This window comes from Schistocerca cancellata, chromosome 1 (assembly GCF_023864275.1).
Source record: "Schistocerca cancellata isolate TAMUIC-IGC-003103 chromosome 1, iqSchCanc2.1, whole genome shotgun sequence".
Lineage (NCBI taxonomy): Eukaryota > Metazoa > Arthropoda > Insecta > Orthoptera > Acrididae > Schistocerca > Schistocerca cancellata.
In genome coordinates, this window is record NC_064626.1 from 429,076,532 (window position 1) to 429,094,459 (window position 17,928).

The window sequence follows — 17,928 nt, forward strand, 5'->3', positions numbered from 1 at the left end:
TTCTGCAGACTGATCGCATTATATTGGGTTCGTTTTACGAATAGCAATAGAGGAACAGGTTCAAATGGCTCTGAGCACTATGGGACTTAACTGCTGTGGTCATCAGTCCCCTAGAACTTAGAACTACTTAAACCTAACTAACCTAAGGACATCACACACATCCATGCCCGAGGCAGGATTCGAACCTGCGACCGTAGCGGTCGCGCGGTTCCAGACTGTAGCGCCTTTAACCGCTCGGCCACTCCGGCCGGCCACATGAACAAGCATTTGATTCTATGTTTGTAGTAGAATCCTGACTTCCGTACTTATGTTAATATTATGTACTCTATAATGTTGTGTTTCGGAAGAAGCTATCGTTTTTTGTATTCCTCAAGACCTTAATGAATTTGTCTAAAAATAAACGCAGCCTAGACGTACCAGTACAGGGCTTCGCCACAGATTTGAAGCGAGCGCCGCGGCAGGGCCGGTACTATGTTGTGAAAAAGCGTGTAGAAGCGCCTCGTGACGTAGCTCGGTTTGCAGAGTGGGGACTCGCTCACTCGCTCTTCAGTTTACCGACAGACTATATGTGTCCCGGATTTTTTTGATCTGATAGTTATAAATTTGGCACACTATATATCCCAAATGAAGTACACATTTAACTATGCATTTTTCGTACTATACAGTATCCGCAGAGTAAGTAAAATGCCGCTATCTGGTGTTCCAGTTGCAACGGCCAGCAGTGTGGGTACTATAGCTGTGCGAAAGATGAGCGGGATAAATGGCCTGTTTGTGTGTTCGTTTCCCTTGTAACGCCATGTCGTGAGACCAGTGAATACGCTTACCGTTGTGCGGTTGCTAGGTTAAGGACGCTGACGCCGCCGCTGGCTATGTGGCGCCGGGCGTCCCCATTGTCGCCTCCGGTTCGTCTCGGCCGCCAGGGCCGCTGCGCGCGGTACGCTGGCCAATAGGGTGGTGCCGGGCGGCGGGGTGGGGGCTCAGGCCGGCAGGCGCGCGCCACGCGACCATAGGGAAGCCAGTCGCGGCCAAGCGGTGCGCGCGTGCGGAGCTGGAGAGGTGGTGCGTGTTGTGTGGATAGGCAGGGTGCGCGGATTCCGTCGTCAGTCCGAGCGGTGCCGTCTCCCACCGGCGGATTTTCTCTCGCCGCGCCATGGCGCTGCGCGTGCTGTTGCTCGCCGCCTTCACCACCCACACCGTCGCAGCCTACTTCGAAAGTGAGTCAGCGCTTGGATTTATCTCTATACTCTGCGTAAAAGTGACAGCCTGTCAAATGACCTGTTCGCGTGTTTAAAACAGCGGCATTGCCTAGACTGTGACGTACGCTTACACTGCGAGTTGCAAATTTTTACCGAACGTTCGTCGACGTATCATACCCTGTATCTGAATAGTTGTGTAGCAAATTACAAGATTCATTTTCTGTTTCATTTCCATCGGTCGTTTTTCCAGATATTTACGAGGGCATGCTGAAAAATAATGCCTCTGAACTTCTTGTATGAAAACTCTTAGAGCTGTTTAAATTAAACAAACATTATTAACATTGTACATCTTCATTCTTTACTTTACATATTTGCAGCCCTGTGCCGCTAAAGGGCTCCAAATTGTAGCCTTTGACTTAGCGGTAACGTAACTAAGTTGATGCGTGAGAAACAGCGTGCTGTAATCGAGTTTCGAAATCGAAGAGTTCGTCCACACGTGCTCCTCCCTCTCCTTCACATGACAATGCCTGACCACAAAGGGCGCTGTGACACTTGCAACAATCCGACACCATGTCTTCACTATCATCGATCGTCCTGACTTGGCCCCATCCGATTTTTATCTGTTTCCAAAACTTACTGAATACTTTCGAGGATTTCATTTTGATAGTGATGAAACGGTGCAAGCAGAGGCGAGGCTGTGGTTCCGTCAAGAACGTCAGACATTTTACATTCACGGTATCAACAAACTGGTCCCTTGTTGGTAGAAATGTGTTCGTCGCCAGGGTAGTCATGTTGAGAAATAAATGTGTAGACATGAAGACCAAGGATGTAGAATGTTAATAACGTTTGTTTTATTTAAAAGCTCTTAAGAGTTTTAACGTAAAAAATAGTAGGCATTACTTTTCAGCACGCCCTCGTAGATACAGTTTGTCTGAGAAAATCCTAGATACGTTTTCATAATGGAACACAAACAGATGTAGTGTTGGTCCACGAAATGTTGCAACAATGACTACAACCGTTAACTATTTTAGTCAGTAACTGTTTTAAGCCAGAAATAAATACGAACAATGTGCTGCTCATTGTGATGAAAACTGACTGGAATGAAATTTGGGGGCTCGTTCGTTATAGCAGAAAAAATACATTGGAAAACTTCTTTTGTGAGATATTACCGAAAGATCGTTGTACAGTGACAGAGAATCCGCTCAATGCTCTTAGACATTATTGACAATGTCATGTACCCATAACGAATGTTGTGTACTACTCATGCTTCTACGCAACCGTGAAGTCGTGCTATAGAAAGAGCTCCACCATTTCAGAGGTCCCCAATTGTGCCTAAAGAGCTCACAGAAACATAAGCGTTGTTTCTTATTGTTATAAAGAGATTTTAAGCTCTGTTCTCTTGCTTGCTGAAAACAACAATGAATTAAAGTGGGTACGCCTTCTTGCAAGAACTCAGTTTTTTTTTTAAATTTTGTTTAACCCCTAAACATGTTTCAGCACACTTATGACATCTTCAGTAGGGTATTCCTGTTGTCGTTTTTGAGTCATATAGACATACAAATTTTATTTGTGTTTAACTTACACATGTCCTTTAACATCATCTGTTGGCAGCCAACAGAAATAAGGCACTAGCTTATATTATTACAGCATATTATCTGCAACGTGAACGTGATTGAATTTTTGTTCAGACTATAAACTTTAATTGTTTATTCCAGTATAGTAGTGACATACGGGCAACAGGTGACACATTGTATGAAAAGGTAAAGCACATATGTAATCTAAGCAACAACAAAATCTAATGTCAACCTATCCTAAAACTACATATCTCAGAAACAATAAAAGAAAAAAAGCCGTCTGAAGATGCCACAACTGTGGTGAAACATCTTGGGAAATTAAACAACACAAAAAATTGTATTCTTGTAATAAGGTGAACTCTGATTAATAAATTACTAGAGTCTGTTGCATGGGTTAATTCCTTTGGTTCACTACTGGATAAAATTCCACGGTATTGTGGTTAGGTGTATGTGCGCTGTGCAGCCATGGAACCTACAACGCCCCGCCGTTATACTCTCGTTGTTAGTCGTCTCGTGAGTTGCTTCTTTCTCTCTTATCCTGACACCAATGCCTTTAACTGAATAAGCAGATCAGCAATATAATTAAATCTTGGGCCATTTCGTGCGACGAGCTACTGTTTCAAAAGACTTGATTATTATCCGTAATTGAATTATTTCTAAAGCAGATTCTCTCGTCCGACCCGTTCAGTCGTTCTGTGTGACGGCTCACCAGCGTCTCTGCTACAGCCCTCGGCGCTGGACACAAGGCGGCACAAGCCATTGTTGTGGTCAGAGATACAGTTCCATTTATTCTCACGACTCGCCGAGGTTATTCCTCGCCAGCGGTATGCACAAATCGATACTCGGATGAACTGTGAGAACAGAAACCTTACAAACCGATTCTCCCCTATCTGTCTGTCCATAACGATAGTCGTCAACCAAAGCATATACAACGTGACCAAAATTTCTTGGAGGGGCGTCTTTCATAAAATCACAAGCGTGCCTGGTTCTTACTAGTGACACTTAAGCACAAAGTGTGACACAGTTCATATGTAGTTTAATGTTTTTTGGTAACACCATACAGATTATGCTTTGAATAGTAACTAAGAAACGGAATGTTTTCGGACAAACGTCAACCCGATTTCTCTTCTTGTTTTTGCTCTCAGGAAACCGTCCTCAGTACTTATCTAACAAATTTGGAGACGCCCTGATACGTTGTGACAATATTGCTTTGGGTCTCGCACACATATGATATTGCTATTTACTTAGTTTTCCGTACCATATAATCACTATTTTAATAAATATCTAACATTTATAGCTTTTTTATCTTTGAATGTGGATTCCCATCTGAAAACATTCATTTCCCTTCGAGGCCTTTTATGAATGGCACTATTTTTTTTTAGCCGTCTCTCGTATTGCAGCTCTATCAGTTACAGAACAGAATCTCACTTCAGATATCTGTGTTCACTGTAATGCGTCGCCAACAATAGCAAATAAACGCACGCTATTAAGGGCGAAATTACTGTTAATAAAGCTTGAGCTGGGTGAACGAGCTTGAACTTACATCTGAGGAAGGTTGCCATGAACAAAGCAACGCTTGTTTTGCCGATGAATTTAAACGGTTCGAATGGCTCTGAGTACTATGGTACTTAACATCTGAGGTCATTGGTCCCCTAGAACTTAGAACTACTTAAACCTAACTAACCTAAGGACATCACACACATCCATGCCCGAGGCAGGATTCGAACCTGCGACCGTAGCGGTCGCGCGGTTCCAGACTGAAGCGCGCAGAACCGCTCGGTCACATCGGCCGGTGATGACTTTAATTTCCCTGTCCTGTCCTGCCCCCCCCCCCCCTTCCGCTTCCTTGAGCATCGGATACATACACATGAAGGGCCAGATTTATAAGCCACTGCACTTCATCTGTTACAGACTTTTTCATTTTCACCATTGTTGTCAGGAAGCAGAAGCGTACCGATGAACTACTTCTACATAGATTCCATATGTTGTCACTAATTCGTAGAGACTTAGTATTACAGTTTATTACGGGATTCAATGTCGTTGCTTACTGTTACAAAACAATGCTTATAACACAGGAAGACGACTAATCAAGAGATTGTGACATTCCACACCGTCTTACAGTTAGTGTTACAGACGCTGCAATAACGGTAAAGCGCCAGCGCCAGTGGTTCACGAGGTGATGGTTCAAATGGATCTGAGCACTATGGGACTTAACATCCGAGGTCATCAGTCCCCTAGACTTAGAATTACTTAAACCTAACTAACCTAAGGAGATCACAAACATACGTGCCCGAGGCAGGATTCGAACCTGCGACCGTAGCGGTCGCGCGGTTCGAGACTGAAGCGCCTAGAACCGCTCGGCCACTGCGTCCGGCTACGAGGTGACGTTGAGGTTCGTTAGTCTTTTCGTTTGTTGCCTGCAGGCAGTAGCAGAAGGCAACAGGCTACAACTAACTTCAGTTTTCGTACACTGGTCATTTAGTTGATGATTGAGGCAACAGCTTAACAATGACCGGCTTGTGACTGTAGATGTTAGAAATGAAATTGTTACATAAATATGGAATCGTCTATCTGATTGAAGCACAACTAGTATAGGAATTTGTGGAGGTATGTTCCGTCTATGCACCTAATTGAAGGCAGTTTATTTATTGCCACATGTGTTTCGCTTCTTTTAATTGTGAAGCATTTCCGGCCCTGTTAGCTCATGTGTGTGATCCTAGAGATGTGTTCATTAGTTTCCATGTCCCAGTTGGCCGATTTCCGGCGTTCTTTCCTCCTCATTTGATTGAACACATCGAGTACGTCACTTGCACTTTCAGGGACAGGCTACAACCATGGCTCTTCTCAACCCGTGCTACGCCCCCATGCCGTTCGCCTCTTTATAACTGCCGTCTGGTTGTAGGCTTGCATAAACTTTTGCTCCCAGCGTTTCACCCCTGCTACCTTCAGAGTTTTAGAGCGTGCAAAAGACGGGATAGCCCTCACATTACTTGTAAAACTGCGACTGCGGAAGAGATGCCGCAGGAAGAAAAGGACTGACTGGACAATTAGCGCTGTCTGTGGCGCGACATAAACTTGGACGCGGTACAGGACGGTCCGCCGCAGTGCCTGCTTGGCTGCTGGACGCGGTACAGGACGGTCCGCCGCAGTGCCTGCTTGGCTGCCACGCAGCACACGGCGTGTCGGAAGCTACGCCCTACGCCCCCGCGCCGTTACCTTGGCCCTCATGCCTCGCACTTTCCCACGCTTGTTCCGGAACCACCCACCACAAGGCTCTGCCGCCCAGATTGCATGGGAGTCTGTGCGCGGCTTCTGCTATTGTTCCTGGCTTACTCCCTACTCGTTAGAGGGCCCTTCCTCGTGTAATACTGACATAAGTTTCGCGCTCATGTAATGGAACTCGGAACAGAATTAAATACAGTTTGGCTCAAACTCAAAACATTTCTTCTTGTCTTTCTGGAGTGTATTTGTCTGCCACGCGTAGTTATGCTCTGTAGTCGACAAACATGCGTAAATTACGTTGTTCTTAAGACCGTTAATAAGAAATTATTTGGACTGACTTCCACAAAGGTAAAGAAGGGCAAATTAGTTGCCCCTAATATCAGTATCGATCAGCTTTCTGGTTGTTGCCGTTGACACAGAATAACAGAAACACAGTTTGGGCCTCGACTGCCACGTCTAGACGTTCTGATGCGGCGTCCCTGGTAGTAAACGGCCGCCAGTCACCAGACCACGTCTGCACCGCTAGCGCACGCTAACAGCGAAGGCATTCATAAATCTAAAATGAACAAGCACTCTATTTAACGTACAGTTCAAATCGTAATTAGTAATGAAAACAAGGAAAGAAGACTAGGGTTTAACGTCCCGTTGACGAGGCTTTCAGGCGAGGCACAGGCTCATACCGGAGAAGAATGGGAAAGGAAACATCCCAGCATTCACCTTTATCGCTTCATGGAAATCATGGATAATTTGAATCTTGATAGCCGGACGGTGATTTGAACAGCCGCCATCCGAAATACGAGTCCAGTATCTTACCACTGCGCCACCTCCGAAAGGTGATTACGAACTAAATACGCCGGTTTCAAGTTGTACACCGTCTTATGAAAAGCGTCCACACACCCCTGTGTAATGCGGAATTGACAACTAGATGTCAGGAGAGGCGGACCCGTCGGTATAATAGGAGGCGAGTAGTATAGTGTCGCCAGCAGAGATGCAGTGATACCAGAGTGGGTCGGTCAGGAGCGCCCAGTCATTGCGAATTTGGATTAGCCATTGGATGTCACCTGAGTAACAAATACATCAGGGGCATGTCAGCCCTTCTGAAGTTTCCCAGGTCGGCAGATAGTGACATGACTATGAAGTTGAAACGCGAAGCAACGACGACAACTAAATCAACACCAAGCAGATCTCATGTAATAACGGACGGGGACCGTCGAGCACTGCGGAAGGTGGTTGCAAAAAATCCCAGAAAGGCGGAGCAGCTTCTCGTAAGCCACACACTTCTGCAGTCATTACTAAGCGACGTTTTAGGTGAAATAAAGTGCGGTGGGTGACTGAAAACACGTGATTTTGAATGGCGAATCGCTGTAAACCCCGTGGCAGTCTGTTGGCACGGTTTGGATTTGGTAAAAGCCATCAGGCCTTGTGTCCACAATGGAGTACGAACGAGCTGGTGTTATAGTCTTGGGGTGTTTCTCGGGATTAGGTTGTGGTTCCTTTATACTGCTTAATAAAACGCTAAGTGCGTAAGTTTATGAATACATTTAGAGCACTTCGGACTACGTGCAGTAGAGGAACAATTCAGAGACGCTGTTTGTTTGTATCAGCATGATACGCACCCTGTCGTAAAGCAGTATCTGTGAGGCAATGGTTTGTGGACAGTGACAATCCTGAAATGGTCTGGCGTACCCAGGGCCCCGAACAAACCCTACGGAAAACCTTTTGGATAAATTAGAACGTCGATTCCACTCCAGAACCAAGTGTCCAACATCAGTACCTTCTCTGGTTTCAGCTCTTGAGGAAGAGTGGGGTGCCATTCCTCCAGAGACATTAAAACCCATCACTGAAAGTGTCTCCAGCAGAGTTCAATCCGTCATAAATGCGAAGTGTGGACACACCCCGTATTAATGTCCACTAACAGGTGACCGGATACGTTTCATCAGATACTGTACATTTAAGTCGCATTCCAACAGCCATTTTAATAATTAATTAATGACAATTTTAAAAGCATCTGTCTCTGCTGTCATAGAGTATAACTACTGTCTCCCAGTCGTTTCGGATAATGTTCAACATCTGCCAAAAATCTTAAGTAACAGCGTGTGTATCTAGACGGGAATAACAAAGTGGTTGACATATAGTTGCTTACGGGATGGCTGCCATAGCAACAACCAATCAGAGAATGAGATTGGTTACGCCTCTCTTCTATTTAGCGTTGTCACTTCGGCTCTGCTACCTAACGAGCCAGTTGCCAGTCACCTGCAGAGGACACTTCTGCTGGTTAGGTAACAAGTGCGACTCTTTTTAGCGCAAAGTAGTTGCAAAGGTATGCAGAAAAGTGATGGTACTATTACCACACTACTAAGCCTACGCAACACGCACGTAACGTGTGGATGTATCCAGAACGGAAACGCCCAGCTGTTTCTGCCGCTGCCGTATTGTGTGCACAGATGAACTTCAACCGACATCATCGCCCCCTTGCGTGCTTGACTGTTAATCGTTGGCCAAATATAATTTTAGAAGTAAATCTCTAGTATATAGTGAAGGGAATAGGAACTTTTGCAAGTGTCTTTCATTGGTTATATTGAAGCTGTGAATTTGCAACAAAAATATCGACGCAGTCTATGTCCGCCAAGTTCCGACTGCAAAGACAATAATCGTTGTACGATAGCTCAATACACGGACGTGGATGCTAAGCACACGAGATCGCAACAACAGGAAGAATGGCGCGTCAGAAGACATTTAAGGATGTTGCTGGGGAGGTTATAATGAGAAATAAAAGTTCTCTTAAAAAAAAAAAAAAAAAAAAAAAGAATTCGATACAATGCGTCGTTCCTGAGTTATTTAGCATTGAAGTCAGCCAATTAGGTCATCAGTCAAGCAGCCTGCCAGAGTCGGTGCCGCCAAACATGTTCTTCGTTTCGGTACAAACGTAGTTTTTGTTGACTTAGCTTAAATTTATCACTTCCGAAAAAAGGCACATTTTAACTGTTAATGAGAATTTAAACTATTGTTAACTCACGGACCCACAGATGCCTGTGTATTACCGCATATTAGAGCGTGCAAGTGCTTGAATTTGCGGGCGCGATGACCTAACTGCCTAATTTGAATGCCGATTTTCATTTTCTGAAACGGCTCTACGTATCGAATATTTTTGTTAACAGTTATAATTGTTAGAATGTCTATTTATACAGCGTTAATCTTGTTGCAGTTCTTCTCCGTAATTATCCAGCACTTCGAACCATAGATGGTAACTGCCTCAATAACGGCTTTATAAAATTTCGTATTTGGTTCAAATGGTTCAAATGGCTCTGAGCACTATGCGACTTAACTTCTGAGGTCATCAGTCGCCTAGAACTTAGAACTAATTAAACCTAACTAACCTAAGGACATCACACACATCCATTCCCGAGGCAGGATTCGAACCTGCGACCGTAGCGGTCGCTCGGTTCCAGACTGGACCGCCCAGAACCGCACGGCCACTCCGGCCGGCAAATTTCGTATTTAATATGATTTTGTGTATCACTTCCATCTTCATTAATGATACTCTCTGGTATTTATAACTTTCACAATTATCGATGTATACACTGTCTGATATTTCAAGATCTACCGATTGCGTTCGTACGGTTAAGTATTCCATCTTCTTGACGTTCATCTTTAGTCCCGATTTGCTATATTTTGTTATTAATTCGCCCCTCACACAGCAGATATATTCTTCATTGGTCACTCACAAGTTCTCGGAAACACCACGAGAGGTCAGCGCTAGCATAACGAGTTGTTCATGTGAAATTCATTGGACTGTTCCCTGTAAACACGTGCCACGTCAGTGCTCTGGGAAGACAGCTGTGGCGGTGACGTGGCTCTGTTGTTTTTCCCGCGTACTGATTTGCGAAGATGGAAAAAATCGAGATTCGAGCAGTGAATAAGTACTTCGTAAAGATAGGTAAGAAAGCAAAGGACATTCATGCCGATTTCCAGAATACACTAGGGGACTCTCCTCCTTAATATTCAACTGTTGCCAAGTGGACAAATTTAAATTTGGTCGGGAGAGCTTAGATGATGATCCCGCAGTGGTCGGCCAAGATGTGTCACTACTCCAGAAATCATTGCAAAAGTGCTCAAAATGGTCATGGAGGATCGCCGATTGAAAGTGCGTTAAATTTCTCACCCTTGTCAGATGTCATCTGAAAGGGTATATCACATTTTAACCGAAGAATTAGGAATGAAAAAATTATCTGCAAGATGGGTGCCGCGACTCTTTGACACTGGATCAAAAACGCATGAGAATGGACGTACCGGAACAATGTTTGGCTCGTTTTAGGGGGAACGGACAAGATTTTTTGCGCCGGTTTGTGACCACAGATGAATATTCGGGTGCACTACTATACCCCAGAGACAAAAAGACAGTCAAATCAATGGAAACATGCTGATTCTCCGCCATCAAAGAAAGCAAAGATAATTCCTTCGGTGGGAGAGGTCACGGCATCAATGTTCTGGGATGCGAAGGCGATTATGTTTATAGGTTATCTCCCAACTGGGCAAACAATTACTGGAGAATACTATGCTAATCTATTGGACAAATCGCAACAAAAGATATGCAAAAAAAGGCCAGGTTTAACAAGGAAGAAAGTCATCTTCCACAAGACAATGCGCGCCCGCACACATGTGCCGTCGCCATGGCAAAATTACACGAACTAAGGTATGCATTGTTGCCACACACGCGTTATTCACCTGATATGGCTCCGTCGGACTTCCATCTCTTCCCAAAACTGAAAATGTTTCTTGGCAAACGAAATGGCTCTGAGCTCTATGGGACTTAACATCTGTGATAATGAGTCCCCTAGAACTTAGAACTTCTTAAACCTAACTAAGGACATCACACATATCCATGCCCGAGGCAGGATTCGAACCTGCGACCGTAGCAGTCACTCGGTTCCAGACTGAAGCACGTAGAACCGCTCGGCCGCTGCGGCGCTTGGCTGTAGTTGACAACTGTTTGGCAGGCCTGGAGGAAACTCATTTTCGAGATGGGGTCAAGGCACTGGAACATCGTTGGACCTTGTGCATTAATCTACTAGGAGACTACATTGAAAAACAAAAAAAAGTTTCAGTGACGTAAGTACTTTTTTCTATTGCGATCCGAGAACTTTTCAAACCAAAATTGGTGTGAGCACTACGGTTCTTAACATCTGAGGTCATCAGTCCCCTAGAACTCAGAACTACTTAAACCTAACTAACCTAAGGACATCACGCACATCAACGAGCGAGACAGGATTTGAACCTGCGACCGTAGCAGTAGCGCGGTTCCAGAGTGAAGCTCCTAGAACCTCTGGGCCACAGCTGCCGGCTTTTCAAACCACCTTCGTATATGTGGTGTGCGTACTGTAAGATCTTCGGTACACACACCATCAGATTATTTGACTTGACGCTCTAACGAAGTAGGCGAGTGTCAGTAGTATGTCTCGTGGTCTTATTGTGGCGTGTTTATCTTCTGCCATTAGGTCAGACAATAGAAATGCCACTTGCACGCTTGACGGTGACCAACTTTAAACAGAACTTGATTAATTTTCACACACATTTATTAAAATAATAAAAATGATAGACATTACGTAACTTGATTCTGGATGCTGTTTACGATTGACAATCTGAAGTTCCTCTGGTCTTGGTCCGTTAATCTTATTCTCACATATCTCTGATACTTGACAAAGTGTGTATACATTTCTCTTCATGGCTATGTACAGGAATATGGTAATCTTATTAGGCGCAGACTGAAACTTGACTATAGACTGGTGCACTAATGCAGACTAATGCAGACTGACTAATCGGAGGTCTGTACACTCGTTATAATACCTCGCGCGTTCAGGTATCACTGCGCGAGTGTGATCCGCGAGGAGAAAAGGTTCTACGTTAGCAGCAATCTCATTGGCTGCATTACATATTAATAAGCGGATCGGCGGAATCAGAATTTGGTCCGTCTTTATGGCAACGCCATCTCGTAGTGCGAAGACGGACGAGCGCTGCGCCTGTGCTGTTGTGCTTAACGGGGCGCGGTCTATTGGGAAAGTTGTGTACGCGCTGACTACGCGGAACTATGTACACAACAGTATATTTGTACAGGAATAAAATAATTTGAAACTAAATAATTCAGTCATAAAAAGGGTGATTTGAACAACCCTTCAGCAAACGTTAGAAGGATCTGTCCAGGTATTTGCAGGGGTTTCTAATTTATCATACAATCGGTAACAGGCGCGACATTGCTAACGTTCCGTGAAGCGGAAGCCAGTGCTTGCGACGACATCTGTTTTGCCGCCAGCCTAGACTGTTAACGGCGGAACGACTGTTCGCTCCGATGTGCAGCTTGTGGTCCCTTCGTCAGAAGAGACTCCTCGGAGGCTGTGGATGCACTGGCACCGCGGCGCGGTGAGAACAATGCGCCGAGTGCAGACTGCGGGCGCGGCCTTTCTCCCGCGGGAGGCCATCACCTGATGACGCGCCGCCGGATCGAACGCTGCTGCTAGCAGAGGCCGTTCTGGGCCGCCCGGTCCCCCAGGGCTTCCGGCAGGGCAGAGACAGGAACGCCTTGCGCTTTGCGGCTGGAAGGCCACGCGGCGAGTCCGCGTCCGGGTACCGTTCCCAGGGCGGCCTGTCGCTGCCAGCTGGTCCTGCGCCGACTCACCGCGCCAGCTCACGCACTGCCCAGACGGCCAGAGATAGCGAGTCAGCTCGGCTGGGAATGCCCGTCGTACCAACAAGGAGAAGCACTGTCACACACGTGAGCGCTATACGTTATCGAAAAACATGTCTGGCACCATCAGCTGCACTGGCTCGTCCAGCAACTAAAGGACGTTTTGGCTTAACCAAATAAAGACGAAAGATGTCAACACGACACTTTATTTACAAAGTTACTGTAGTGTTGGCAGAAGAGCCAACACCGTGTTACTAGAGGAGGCCGAAATGCACGCGTTTTAGCTCACGCAGGCTGGCGTGAGGAGGGAAGAACTATACTGACGTGAGGTCTGGAACATGACAAGGAATTAGCATTCAGAAAGCGGACGTCATTAGTTTGATACTTAACTTTAATCCATTAATGATGAACGTCGCTCTTGACGGTACGTGATTCACAATATTATCTGTTCAGAAGACACAGTAACTGAATATGGTGCTTTGCTAGGTCGTAGCAAATGACGTAGCTGAAGGCTATGCTAAACTGTCGTCTCGGCAAATGAGAGCGTATGTAGTCAGTGAACCATCGCTAGCAAAGTCGGCTGTCCAACTGGGGCGAGTGCTAGGGAGTCTCTCTAGACTATACCTGCCGCGTGGTGGCGCTCGGTCTGCAATCACTGATAGTGGCGACACGCGGGTCCGACGTGTACTAACGGACCGCGGCCGATTTAAAGGCTACCACCTAGCAAGTGTGGTGTCTGGCGGTGACACCACAGTTACAATACCTTACTCTATTTTTTAAACGCAGTCGCCATAGCTGTCCGGGCACTTGTTGTAGCGCGAGACCTATTTCTTCATTCCCTTATTGTACTCACCACCCGCCAAAGATCTGAACTAGCGTATCACTGCTTGTTTGAGATCCTCATCGTTTGCGAATTTATTCCACTCAAAAATTCCTTCAGGTTCTACATCTACGTTTATACTCCGTAAGCCACCCAACGGTGTGTGGCGGAGGGCACTTTACGTGCCACTGTCATTACCTCCCTTTCGTCTTCCAGTCGCGTATGGTTCGCGAGAAGAACGACTGCCGGAAAGCCTCCGCGCGCTCGAATCTCTCTAATTTTACATTCGTGATCTCCTCGGGAGGTATAAGTAGGGGGAAGCAATATATTCGATACCTCATCCAGAAACGCACCCTCTCGAAACCTGGACAGCAAGCTACACCGCGATGCAGAGCGCCTCTCTTGCAGAGTCTGTCACTTGAGTTTGCTAAACATCTCCGTAACGCTATCACGCTTACCAGATAACCCTGTGATGAAACGCGCCGCTCTTCTTTGGATCTTCTCTATCTCCTCTGTCCACCCGCCCTGGTACGGATCCCACACTGATGAGGAATACTCAAGTATAGATCGAAGGAGTGTTTTGTAAGCCACCTCCTTTGCTGATGGACTACATTTTCTAACGACTCTCCCAATGAATATCAACCTGTCACCCGCCATACCAACAATTAATTTTATATGATCATTCCATTTGAAGCCGGCCGGTGTGGCCGTGCGGTTCTAGGCGCTTCAGTCTGGAACCGCGTGACCGATACGGTCGCAGCTTCGAATCCTGCATCGGGCATGGATGTGTGTGATGTCCGTAGGTTAGTTAGGTTTAAGTAGTTCTAAGTTCTAGGGGACTGATGACCACAGATGTTAAGTCCCATAGTGCTCAGAGCCAGCCATTCCACTTCAAATCGTTCCGTACGCATACTCCCAGATATTTTACAGAAGTAACTGCTATCAGTGTCTGTTCTGCTATCATATAATCGCACAATAAAGGATCCTTCTTTCTATGTATTTGCAATACATTGCATTTGTCTGTGTTAAGGGTCAGTTGCCACTCCCTGCACAAAGTGGCTATCCGCTGCAGATCTTCCTGCATTTCGCTGCAATTTTTTAATGCTGCAACTTCTCTGTGGACTACAGCATAATCCGCGAAAAGCCACATGAAACTTCCGACACTATCTACTTGGTCATTTATACATATTGTGAAAAGCAGTGGTCTCATAACACTCCCCTGTGGCACGCCAGAGGTTACTTGAGAACAACATGCCGTGTTCTGTTTGCTAAAAACTCTTCAATCCAGCCACATAGCTCGTCTGATATTCCGTAGGCTCTTACTTTGTTTATCAGGCGACAGTGCGCAACTGTATCGAACGCTTTCCGGAAGTCACGGAAAATGGCATCTACCTGGGAGCCTGTATCTAATATTTTCTGGGTCTCATGAACAAATAAAGCGAGTTGGGTCTCACAAGATCGCTGTTTCCGGAATCCATATTGATTCCTACAGAGTAAATTCAGGGTTTCCAGAAATGACATGATACGCGAGCAAACAATATGTTCTAAAATTCTACAACAGATCGATGTCAGAGATATAGGCCTACAGTTTTGCGCATCTGCAGGTTCGGGAATAAGTGAAAATCTCTTGGTGCTAAGTGAGGGCTGTAAGAGGATATCCAAAAATTTTCCACCTAACACGCTGAACTCCTTGCTATGTTCATACTGATGTATGAGGCATCGCTTTTTACTTTCTGGACGGCCCACCTGTTATTGCTATCAGGTTCTATCATGAGCAAACGCTTTTGCTTTCCTGTATCACCTTATTTTTTGGATACATACATGACGTATGCCGGTATATACAATATAAACATTGTTCAGAAAATCCTATGCCGTCAATAATAAAATAGTCCAAGGCACCCAACTTGTCAATACTTTTGAATATTCGTGCTGTAGCGGTTCGATATGACGACCGTCAGTACCTAATTTCAATCCTCGTACACATCAAAAAGTAGAGCATTTAGACTCAGGTGACAAAAGTCATGGGATACCTGTTAATATAGTGTCATACCTCCTTTTTCCCAGCGTAGCACAGCTACTCGACCTGGTATGGACTCAACAAGTCCTTGGAAGTCCCCTGGAGAAATACTGAACGATGAACGATGCTGTCTCTACAGCCGTCCATGCTTGCAAAAGTATTGCCGGTGCAGGATTTTATGCATCAACTCAGCTCTCGAATATCTCTCATAAACGTTCGATGAGATCGATGTCTGGCGATCAGGGTGGCCAAAAGATTCGCTCGAATTGCCCAGAATGTTCTTCAAATTAGTCGCGAACAATTGTAGCCCAGTGACGTGACGCAGTTTTTTTTTTTTTTCATGACATCCATGAATCGCTCCAAATGGTCTCCAAGTAGCCGAAAATCCAGAAGATCGAGTCCATTCCATGTAAACACAACCCCTTCCAGCCTTGTTTACAACTTGGGTCCATGTCTTCGGTGGTCTGCACCACACTCGAACCCTGCCATCAGCTCTTACCAACTGAAATCGGGACTCATCTGACCAGGCCACGGTCTTCCAATTGTGTAAGGTCCTATTGATATGGTCACGAGCCGAGAAGGGGCGCTGCAGGCATGTCGTGCTGTTAGCAAAGGGAGTCGCATCGGTCGTTTGCTGCCATAGCCCGTTAACGCCAAATTTCACCGCACCGCACTAACGCATATGTTCGTCGTATGACCCGTACTGATTTCTGCAGTTATATCACGTAGTCGATTAGCAGTGACACGCAAACGCCATTGCTCTCGGCCGTTAAATGCAGCCCGTCGGTCACTGCGTTGTCCGAGATCGGAGGTAACGCCTGAATCTCGGTCCGGCACACAGTTTTAATCCGCCAGGAAGTTTCATATCAGCGCACACTGCGCTGCAGAGTGAAAATCTCATTGTGGTATTCTCGTCATACTCTTGGATCGCTGACTGTTGAATTCGCTAACGATTTCCGAAATGGAATATTCCATGTGTCTAGTTCCAAGTAGCATTCCGCGGTCAAGTCTGTTAATTCCCGTCGTGCAATCACAGTAACGTTGGAAATCACTTGAGTGCAAACGACAGTCCACCAATGCTTTTATTCCTCACGTACGCGATACTAGCGCCATCTGTATACGTGTGTGTCGCTATCCCACGTCCTTTGTCACTCAGTATATAGAAACATCTAATTTCTAAGTCGGGATGCCTAAACGAGTATTTTCACTCCGCTCCTCGTCATTGAGCCTCGGTGTCTCAGCCACTACACCAGCTCGACCTGCAGCATACACGAAGTCTTCCAATTAATTTTTATGCGACTTCTCGTTGCGATGAAATCAGAGAATACTAAGCGGTAGCGACTACAGATTTCTGCTTCAGACAGGGAAAGTGCAGTTTCTGAAGACGCAGACCGCGGTACCCGTTGTCCACGCTCATTCGACGCGGCTATTGGTTGTCGTGCCTAAACGGGAGTATGTACACAATCACCACACGCCTGCTCGCTTCTGTAAATGGAAGTCCGACGCCGCATGTAAAAGTGGGTCATCAGTCATCAGACGATGCGCACGTCCAAATCGGCGTTTAGCACCTCGGAGGTCGGCCGGCGTCCGTTAGTGCCTTGTAAGGCCCCTTGAGGACTCTGCCGGCGGCATCCGCTGACGTTATCGCAGCGTACGCGTCGCCCGGCCGCCGCCACGCGTTTCGGCGCTGACTCACGCTTCTGCGGCCCGCATCTCTGACCAGCTGCATACCGGCACAGCACAGATCCTACAACCGTCACCTGTGATTCTGGAAATACAGCAGACGTCACCACAGCCAAAGGCCGTTACCGGAATGAGGCGCCACTCTGCACTCAAAACATGACGCAGCTCTGAAACCACACACTGGGTTCGCAGTCCAGATACTGCAGGCTCTGCAAGTGACGTTCAGCGATTCCGCTGATCGGGAGGAGGTTGGTGGTGCCATCGGTGCTGCAGCAGCATTTACCGAGCGAAACGGTACATAGCTAAGACAATGGACGCGCGTGGTAGAGGACAGTGGATCAAATAAGGCACCGTAAATCGGAATTTAAATGAAAATTTATGGTATATTACAACTCTATGTCGGTCCGGCACAGAGTTTTAATCTTGGTTCAAATGGCTCTGAGCACTATGGGACTTAACATTTGTGGTCATCAGTCCCCTAGAACTTAGAACTACTTAAACCTAACTAACCTAAGGACATCACACACATCCATGCCCGAGGCAGGATTCGAACCTGCGACCGTAGCGGTCACGCGGTTCCAGACTGAAGCGCCTAGAACCGCACGGCCACACCGGCCGGCAGTTTTAATCTGCCAGGAGGTTTAACATCAGCCCACACTCAGCTTCTGAGTAAAAATTCATTTTGTAAGCAGATTTAGGTGCCAAGGTGAGTCAATTGATAACTCGCAAACGCCAGA

The 17,928-nt window shown here is 46.1% G+C and overlaps 1 protein-coding gene across 1 annotated transcript in view; it reads left to right on the forward strand.

Moving 5' to 3' along the window:
- Nucleotides 1-1,042: 1,042 nt before the first annotated feature.
- The window catches only part of LOC126181085 (uncharacterized), a 199,800-nt gene continuing 182,914 nt past the window's right edge, over nucleotides 1,043-17,928 (forward strand). Inside the window, exon 1 of the mRNA XM_049924746.1 lies at nucleotides 1,043-1,214. Coding sequence (XP_049780703.1) covers nucleotides 1,151-1,214 — 64 coding nt within the window. The 5' untranslated portion in view covers nucleotides 1,043-1,150. The remainder of the gene's footprint in view (nucleotides 1,215-17,928) is intronic.